At 40.5% G+C, this 10,073-nt stretch overlaps 1 protein-coding gene across 1 annotated transcript; it reads left to right on the forward strand.

The window, feature by feature from the left end:
- Window positions 1–2,134: 2,134 nt before the first annotated feature.
- On the forward strand, window positions 2,135–8,060 carry LOC115537143 (sialic acid-binding Ig-like lectin 14). The gene is made up of 8 exons (XM_030348847.1): window positions 2,135–2,264; window positions 3,032–3,157; window positions 4,010–4,399; window positions 5,554–5,808; window positions 5,910–6,170; window positions 6,333–6,435; window positions 6,640–6,703; window positions 7,125–8,060. The coding sequence occupies exons 2-8, from the start codon at window positions 3,103–3,105 to the stop codon at window positions 7,218–7,220; spliced, it is 1,224 nt and encodes a 407-aa protein (XP_030204707.1). The 5' UTR covers window positions 2,135–2,264; window positions 3,032–3,102; the 3' UTR covers window positions 7,221–8,060.
- The last annotated feature ends 2,013 nt before the right edge of the window (window positions 8,061–10,073 follow it).

A 10,073-nucleotide genomic window follows, 5' to 3' on the forward strand; every position in this document is an offset into this window, starting at 1 on the left:
GCAAGATTTAAATAATAAATAAACATTTAATCCTCTTCTCAGCTAAAAACATGAATGTTTTACTTCTTAACATGTAAGCTTAAAATTCGCGAATCAAGCAAATTCACTAAGAATCAATAGGATAACCATTAAAACTGATTGGAAGACATAGACATGTAATGTGGTTTGCTCTAGCAACTTACCATTGATGTCGATTTTACAAACTCGTATTTACTTCTCATCTTATATATTTTTAATGAAATGTTTAAAACCTGCAGGTGTGTTTTAATAAATATCTAGAGCAACAGTGAGAGGAACTAACTATGAATCTTCGATCAGCAGCGAGAGGATTTCTAGCTTTCCTTCTGTCAATACCAGGTTGGTAGATTTACATTCTGAACATTTAGTTTAACTGTTTAAACTAAATACTTTGATGTGCGTGGAGAGAACAGTGTGGTGTAGCACAGCAACTGGCCTACAAGACATGGAGCAGGACCTGCTTCAAAGACCTACTTCTTGTTTTACCTTCATATCGTAAGGATGAGTGAAGAAAGATAATATAACTGAATTACATTTAATACTATTTAACAGAAAGGGACTGCAGACAAGAAGAACAATCAACATAGTATTTCCCTCACTATTTTTTATACCCTGGCTACGACCCGCCGTGTATGAATATGAAGAGAAAAATATTTCAACAAACACAGATGCAACGGAAAGGATGAGTGAGAGATTATTGTGGACGATAAGACTGGTGCTGTATGGGTGTGAAACAAATGAGCATGTCAACAGCCTCACACTGCTGTGAATAAACAGTTCCTAAAATACTTGAATAGTGATAGTTTAGACCAGGGCAACCCTAGGCACGCGTGCCACCACTGGCACGGGGCAGCATAATCATTGGCTGTCTTAAAAGAAAAGAAAAGAAAAAGAAAAAAAATATGTATATATATATTTTTTTTTTATTATTAAAAAAATTCACAGCACAATGCGGCAGCATAATCATTACTACCGATTTTTATTTTAACTTTATTCTGTTTTGGGCATTTCCTCCCAGTGCAAATATGGTAAAATTAGTTACAGAAAGCAGTGTTCTGAAATGGGATCAATTGATAGTTATTAAACCTATGTTGTGAGTAATAGAAAAGAAAATATTTAAAATATTCTTGCAAGTGGTGTTGTTGCTGTATGCATCGCCTTCACATGGTTTTGCATAGCTGTACATGTCTTAAGATATTGATGTGGATGGTTCCAACATTTTCATATATTCTCTTTTTTTACATTTCTCACAGTGCAAATATGTTTTTGAATGAGTTTCTGAAAATGTTGTTTTAAGATGGGACACATGTAATTATAATTTGTAAGCCCATGTTGCAAATATAACAACCAAAAAAACATTTAAAATGTTGATGCATGATTGTGGACTATATGAAAATAGTAAGATTCCAGGTCTTCTGGAAATGTTTTTGGTCGCTGTGTCATAATTCAGCTTCATTTTTAATATATTGTTGCTTAAGGCACATTCATTAACGAGAAAATATCAAACTGGCACTGCATGTTGAAAAGGTTGCTGACCCTTGGTTTAGACTTTAGATTGACATATTCTTGATCTACAAAGTGGAAACACATAAGTGTGGTTTATATAATACATGATGATGTAGCCATATTCTGCTTTGACTTTAGTTGGAGTTATGGTCAGATTAGAGCCGTAGCGGTCATATTGATATCGTCTTCTGAAGTATGAGAGCATGAGACCACCTCATGCTCTCATCAAGTGGTATCATGCTGGATTCAACTTGAGGCCATGCAAGAGCTTCATGTCTGGAATTCCAGATAGTCAGGGTCATTTTACCACAGCTAATGAAGGCCTATTAAGCTCTATTAAGACATTCACGTAGGGCAAAATCACCCCGGGCAATTTCTGTACAGCTACATTTGAGATCGTCCCAGCAACTCCAGAACCCATTTCACCTCGTCTTGTTGATTACAAAACGTTGTGACTCAGTGGAGCTGGACCATCTATTGAAACTGCTACAAATAAGGTACTTCTTCTTTCTCATCGTCTTGCATTTGACTCTGAATTAGGCTCAATTGATCATGCTACTTCTGGTGCTTATTTGTGTAAACAGGAAGAAGTCTTTGAATGTTCCCCTTTCGTGTACCATCTTATCCTATAAAGCCTGACAACATACCAACTCTGTGTCAGACCAGCTTCCTTCCTCTAGATGTTCTTTCTCGAACAGAAAAGCTTAGCAACCTTTACATTCCAACATCAAGCCTAGCAGGTAAGAGTTAATGCGATACATATTAAATACATGGGAAGATACGTTTGATGGTTATCTCAGCTAAATTTCCATTGATTTTTTATTTGTCATTTTAAACCCTAACGCAGATATGTTTGAATATCTCTAGCGACAGTGTGAGAGACAAACCATCAATGTTATGGGGAAGTACAGCGAGTGAACCCAAATTTTCGACACAGAGTGAAGCTGACGCAGAGTCAATTAAAGGGTCTTTACTGAGACAGGCGAGGGTTCGGCGACAGGAGGGTTGGTCTGACAGGAGGTAGGTCAGACAGGCGGGTGTTCGGCGACAGCAGGGTAGTCGGACAGGTGAGGGTTCGAAGTCAGGAGGGTAGACTGTCTACCCTCCTGACGCCGAACCCTCGCCTGTCTGACTACCGTAGTCAGACAGGCGAGGGTTTGGTGACAGCAGGAAGGTAGTCAGAGAGGCGAGTTTTCGGTGACAGGAGGGTAGACAGACAGGCGAAGGTTCGGCGGCAACAGGAGGGTAGACAGACAGGCGAGGGTTCGGCGACAGCAGGAGGGTAGACAGGAGGGTAGACAGGAGGGTAGTCAGACAGGCGAGGGTTCGGCAACACTATACAGGGAGGAGATTGTTTGGGCGAGGGACCGAACACAAGGACTAGGCAATATAGACATAGGGAGAGCCAGGGACGTCGTACTAACTGTTAAGCGTGAAACAACGATCTAGCGATGATTGTGGAGAACCGGGGTTGATGTTATGGGTGTTGATGGAGGATTGCCCACAGGTTTAGAGCGCAGGAGATGAATGAATGAAGAGACTGGCCCCCACTAGGTGGCAGGAGTGGACGGCGTGACAATGAATCTTCCATCAGCAGCTAGTGGATTTCTAGCTTTCCTTCTGTTAATACCAGGTTGGTACAATTACATTCTGAACCTTTAAATTAACTGTTTCACATGAAAACCAAATTAAGAGAGGTTGAAACAAACATGAAAAGAGATTCACATTTAATAATCCAACGTCGTTTTAAGCCAAAATGGGGGTCAACCTAGAACAAATTACAACAGAAACAAACTCAACAGAATTGGTATCCTCAATATGTCCTGAGTAAGGAGAAAAAAAAGCCCAGAAGAATATCCCATTAGGGGAAAGTTTAGAGAAAGACCCAAATATAGCCTATTCATACTCCTATACATTATTTTTCTCACGTGAATATGGTAAACATTTAGATTTAGAAAATTCCTGAGTTGATAACTTACATCGAGACAAAAAAAAATCATTGCATGTTTTTGGAAATTGTTTGTTAACATGGGCAAACGCTGCATAATCTAATTACGTATGTGCTAATTTGCATAAATACCACAACAGATCTAAACATTCGGTATAGCCAGGTGACAATGTCATGTTGAAACGTGTGGACATCTTACAGAAAAAAACTATATAGGCAACGAAATGTCACAGTTAAGAAAACCCTGAATATATTTGAGTCTTTGAAAAAAAGATTTTTAAAGTGCAAAATATTTCCTATCCATATGTTAGTTCTGTGTCATTTGGCCTCCCTTTTTACGCTGGTATCATTTTGGATATCAGTACAGATATGTTGGCTATAATCTGACGGCATAAAATGTTGAACATTTCAGGGGTTAATGGAGTTCCTTTTGCATACTGCATCCAGGTCTTTAAATGGAATGGTCATTAAAATGCAGTTTCCTGACATTAAATGTTTGTTCTTTCTCAATGAGATGTGCTTGTTGTTTTTTACCAGTGCTACAGGGTAAAACTGACTGGAAGGTTACTTACACATCGAGTCATATCTGCGTTCCAAAAGGATCAACGGTTAATATCAACTGCAACTATGAATACCCTGCCATCAAATCTAAATCACAGAGCTCTTCCCTACTCATGGAATCACTGTGGTTTACCAAGATAGACAGAAATTATCCGGTTGATATAGGAAACGAAACCGACTATGAAGGTCGGGTGGAATACAGCTGTGGAGAAAACCAATGTAACGCGTCAGTGTGCTCTGGAGCGTGTACCCTGGGAATCAGAGACCTGAAACCGAGTGATTCTGCTGAGTACAAGTTCTGGATAACGACAGCACAAACAGATTGGGGATATACTGGCAGCCCTGGAGTGACCTTAACTGTGACAGGTAGGCCTAAACGTGACAATAATATCATGTTAATTCGGTCAAAATGGGAATTAATGATGATAATTATTCCCTTAGAACCATTTAATGTGTGTAATGGTTATTACAATATATCACATTAATAGAGTCTTGATGAAGCCACCCTCACATGTAGGAGTGAGGGGTCCCCAAACAGGGATGGGTCCAGGGTGAAAAGCACCAGAGGCTGATGTAGTAATATGTAATAATACTTTAATCTACACAGTATCTAATGGCAACACAGGAAGGGCACAATAACAAATGAAATAAGAGATTGAATAGGGCATACTGGAGGGACTAGGACCGGCAAGAGGCAAAACAGGGCTGAGGAGATCCAATACAAACTACTATTTGTATTGGAATAGCCTATTAGGGGCATGCAGCTAACACAACAAACAAACCAAGAATAAGAGGAAAACACATCAAACTTAGACGGTATCAAATCAGAACCACAATAACACTTGAAATAATACACAGCACACAAAGGCCAAAGACCTACAGAGAACCATAAGCCTGCCTCACACTGACGTACCTGGCCCAAATGATGATGCTTACCCGGCCCTCAATAATAACAACGTTAGCCAAAGGAAATAATGCAGCACAAATAAAGTCATGGCCTATGAATTAGTAGCTTCTTGCTGTTATAAAATATACAATAAAGGCTAGCCTAAATGTAAACAGATTTGATGTAATTAATAAATTAATTAAGATATATTTAAAAGCAATTATAGTAAATGTTAACACAGGGGCAGCCAGGTAATAACTTTTGTTGTTAATAGCTGTCCATGATCGCTGTCCTACAAACACTTAAACAGGACTTGAGAACAACACGAAAGGCCCAAGCTTCCTGTAGTGGAATAATTAAATACATTAGATTAAATACACATACATAATACATGGAAAGGAAAGCTATATAAAATGCAGTGTTTCAGCAGATGTTAAAATCCAGTTTAATGCACTACCTTTTGTTGTTTCTGCTCAGGCGATCGGTTCACCAAAGACTCAAACCAGGCTTAGTACAAAGGGAGGCCGCAGCCTTGTGCTCCTGTATTTATACCCTCCCCTGCTCCTCAGCGTCCTAGCGTGCTACAATAATACTACTACTTGAATAGATTACAATTGTTTGTTCTCCGTCACAGATCTGCAGGTGGAAGTGGTCGTTCTTGACAGGGACAAGCCTACCCGGCTAGACCTGGAATGCCACAGTATTTGTGATATCACTACCACCTCCTACAAGTGGTTCAGGAATGGAGAGAATGCAGGAACAGCACGCACAAAAGGAACAGGAAGGTACTACAGTGGACGATTCAAGGACGACAGGGCCATTCTTAACTCTGAAGACAGCTATGCATGTGCTGTTAAAGGATTTGAACGATTCCCCTCTCCTTCAGTGTGTAAGTCAACTCCACAGTACGTTATCTTATTGACCACTAGGGCCAAGAACTACGTTTTAAACTGTTAGTAATTCATATAATATTGGAATGTAACTTAACAGACGCTCCAAGGACCCCCTCAGTGACCGTGAGTCCCTCTGGTGAAATAGAGGAGGGCAGTTCAGTGACTCTGAGCTGCAGCAGTGATGCCAACCCAGCAGCTGAGTACACCTGGTTCAAGGAACATGAAGACTCAGTGGAGGAATCAGGAAAGCACTACACCATCACTAATATCAAAACTGAGCTTGGAGGAAAGTATTACTGCCGAGCACATAATGCAATCGGACATCATAACTCCACCTGGTCGTCCGTTAATGTGACAGGTAAAGGTTGCTTTAAAATACCTACCTACACACACACACACACACACACACACACAATGTAAATCCCATCCGTCAATTGATTACTCTAGGGATAATCCTGACACAAATCAATATCACTCTAATCAGAGATCTTTAATCAGAATATATGTTGCTATCCTGTAGAAGCATCCTCCTCGATACAATACTCAACGCAACGGGCATTCACTGTGAGAAACTATGTTGTTTCATCGGCCGCCATACTCCTCCTCGTCTGCCTCTGGGTGGGGTGAGTCTCTCTCTCTCTCTCTCTCTCTCTCTCTCTCTCTCTCTCTCTCTCTCTCTCTCTCTCTCTCTCTCTCTCTCTCTCTCTCTCTCTCTCTCTCTCTCTCTCTCTCTCTCTCTCTCTCTCTCTCTCTCTCTCTCTCTCTTTCTCTCCCTCTCTCTCTCTCTCTCTCTCTCTCTCTCATATCTCTGTTTGCTCCATCAATAGATTGAGGGCCTCCAGGAGAGCATCTTGTCTGGGGGAGGCAGCAGCAACGTTTGACGAGGAAGAGGTGAGGGTCTGTCTGGGGTCAGTGTTGACCCAAACTAGCTCTCAAAGCACAGCTCATGTTCCTCCCCAAGGGTCACCAGATAATGGTACAGCTCATGTTCCTCCTCTAATGTCACCAGATAATGGTACAGCTCATGTTCCTCCCCAAGGGTCACCTGATAATGGTACAGCTCATGTTCCTCCCCTATGGTCACCAGATAATGGTACAGCTCATGTTCCTCCCCTATGGTCACCAGATAATGGTACAGCTTATGTTCCTCCCCTATGGTCACCAGATAATGGTACAGCTCATGTTCCTCCCCTATGGTCACCAGATAAAGTCTGTTTCCATTGTATCTCTGGGCTGAGAGAAAACATACCATCAGCATTGACTAATTAACCAAATTAACAAAATGTTGTCTTGCCTCCTGTGTACTGTTCAGTCCCTTCCTGTTCCTGTGTATGGAAACATCTCAGCTCTGACCAACAGCTCCGCCCCTTCAGCAGAGAGAGAACCAATAGAGCTGCAGGACTTGTAGCCTCCAATCAGATCAGACACAGCAGGTCTCAGTGGTCAGCCACCACATCTGGTTGATAGTTGTATTTTACTGTTATTTTTTAAGTTGGATTTGTAGTGCATTGATCCAGAACTGTTAACAGGCAGAGGTGTCGCGTTATTGAATAAGAATGCACACCCTTTGAATGTTATTGACCAATCAGGATCAAGTACTTAACGATGCTGCATGTATGAATGCGGTATGTAAAAAACTTGTTGAGTTATATCCTTTTTGATATCCCTCCAAAATGGCCACACACAAAAATGCAAATGCAACTTGAGGCTAAAGGGTTTTTAATGAGCACAAGATGTCACTGAATCTTTAAATACCTGTCCTTCCTATTTCACAATCATGACTCTTCAACGTGTTTTGGAGTTATAGGACTTTTTATCATTCACCCTTAGATTCCCCACCATATTTTTAAGAAATGTATCATTGCGGGAGAAATGATAGAACGTCAATCCTCAGCATAAGTATATAATCTCCAGATATGGACCTCAAAGGTGTGGTTCCTCCGGCATGTCCCTAGTTTATCCCGGTTAGAGATGGTTAGGTTTAGGTATACCGTTAGAGATGGTTAGGTTTAGTTATAACATTAGAGATGGTTAGGTTTAGGTATAAGGTTAGGGTTAGGGTTAGAGATTGTTATGTTTTGGTACACTAGGAGTTAGGGTTACATAGATAATACATTGTTTTCTGTTCTCCCCCCTACCACTGTTCCAATATAACCTGTGTAACTTCCAATTTGTGCTTTCAAGACTTATATTTGTGTTGATAACTCTACCAATGATCGCGCTTTATTAAATATCAATGCAATGCCTGTCCAGAGGGTCGACTGAATAATTTTTTTGACAATTATTGTACTGTGTTTTTGGACAAAGAAGCTTGTATGCCAACAAATATTTACTAGGACACTGTCCATTACTATACTCTAAATATCTATTTTCACAAATGTTAATTGAACTAATGGGAAATTGTGTTCATAAAACCATAACATCCGTGCATCAGAAATGTAGTGCAACAGATGCAACGGAAAGGATGAGTGTAAGATTTTTGTGGCCGATATGACTGGTGCTATATGGGTGTGAAACACAAACATGAGCACTTCAAAAGCCTCACACTGCTGTGAAAGAAAAATACCTTCAACCACATATTCCTCCCAACTACAAGACAAAGAGTTCCCTGAGTCGTTGATAATAAAATACTTGAACATGAATAAACACACTGGTCATAAAGTAAAAACCAGATGCACACTGAGAACATAACACTTCAACTGTGTTTAGGCGTTAGATTGAGATCGCCTGGATCTACAAAAGTGGAAACATATCAGTGCGGTTTAAATAACAAGTCCTGATGTAGTCATATTCTGCTTTAACTTTAGTCTGAGTTTTGGTCAGAGTAGAGCAGTAATGTCAGAGATATTGATATCATCTACTGAAGTATCTTCAATGCTTTCCCCCTTAGATGACTAGGAGTATGACCGTCCTTGAGGTGTTCCCAACACAGAATATTAACCTGTGTTGTTTCATCAGTTTGTATGTTCACAGATCAATGTGATTGGTGCTTAATGAGGTGGAGGTCAGGGGCGGACTGGCCAACAAAAGAGCAATTTCAGAGCAATAGGATGCGCAAAAAATTAACCAACGCCTTTCCGTGGAAAGGCCAAGGTTGATACCACCTTCAGGGAGAGCAATGATGAGGTAGGAACAGGACACAGCAGATATGACAGGTGCACTAGTGGGCATGGTTGGCAGTATAATAATGACTTAAACTACTAAACTCAATAATAATAGCCTTACATTAGATGTATTTTATTTCTTTGTCTTTCATTGTTTTATTTTATTTCCACTACTGTATTGCCACTTATTGGCCTGCTAAATTAGAATGATTTGGTACTTGTCATTTTCAAAAGATTCTGACAGATTTTTTCATCCCACCCTCAACAACCCCCAAGAAAAGGTGTGAGCATCTATGAAAGTGGTATTAAACAATAAACAGAAATTAGTATAAACAGAAAGGTTCACATACTGTAACAAAGACAACTGTACTGCTCAATATGTTTGGCCTATCTATGCAAAGCCATCTGCAAGTGACTTGTGTTTATCCAACTATGTAAATCTAATTTCTAACTCCAACTTTTTTCATTCCACTAAAATACTTTTATCTTGAACTATTTGGAACCTTTTCATCCTTGATTAACCTTTCTAGGCACATGCAATTTCTAATATGTTGTAAATGGACAAGATTGCTTATACAATTTTTGCCTGTGATCTTGACAAAATTCTAACCGCACGCACATCCCAATATTGACATGTAGTTACAATGCACATATCCACGGGTAAGGACTCGTTTTTATTATTTTACACAGTGGCAAAATTGTACATGCGCTGTTCCCGTGGTCTCATTGACGACCACTCCATCCGAAAGTCCCAGGCCAAATTTTTGTCCCAGTCCCAGTCCATCTACCACTGTGGTTGAAACAACGATTTGGCGATGAGTGGGTGAAGAACCAGGGTTGAGGTAGGACAGAGATGATGACCGGAGATGGATGGCAGGTGTGCATGTCCAACAGGTGTAGAGCCGAGTAAAAAAAGGGAATGCCTCGGCCATTGCACAAACAGTATCGCACCAAGAGGGGGAGACAGAGCAGAGCATCTGCTGGCTACAGCCACGGCCGTATCACATGTTACTGCTGGTGAATATTAATTGTGTAAAGAGGAAGAAGTCCTTGAATGTTCCTCCTTGGTCTACCATCTTATCCTAACCAGGCTGACCACAGAATCTGTGTCAGACCAGCTTCCTTCCTCTAGATTTGAGAATTGCTTGACAAACATA

This window comes from Gadus morhua, chromosome 23, assembly GCF_902167405.1.
Source record: "Gadus morhua chromosome 23, gadMor3.0, whole genome shotgun sequence".
Taxonomy (NCBI): domain Eukaryota; kingdom Metazoa; phylum Chordata; class Actinopteri; order Gadiformes; family Gadidae; genus Gadus; species Gadus morhua.

Bases quoted from the DNA above. Each gene is read 5' to 3' on its own strand.
- LOC115537143 (XM_030348847.1), top strand. From the start codon at position 3,103: ATGAATCTTCCATCAGCAGCTAGTGGATTTCTAGCTTTCCTTCTGTTA. The intron at 3,158-4,009 runs GTTGGTACAATT...GTTTTTTACCAG, and splicing joins TTTCCTTCTGTTAATACCAG to TGCTACAGGGTAAAACTGAC. The intron at 4,400-5,553 runs GTAGGCCTAAAC...TCTCCGTCACAG, and splicing joins AGTGACCTTAACTGTGACAG to ATCTGCAGGTGGAAGTGGTC.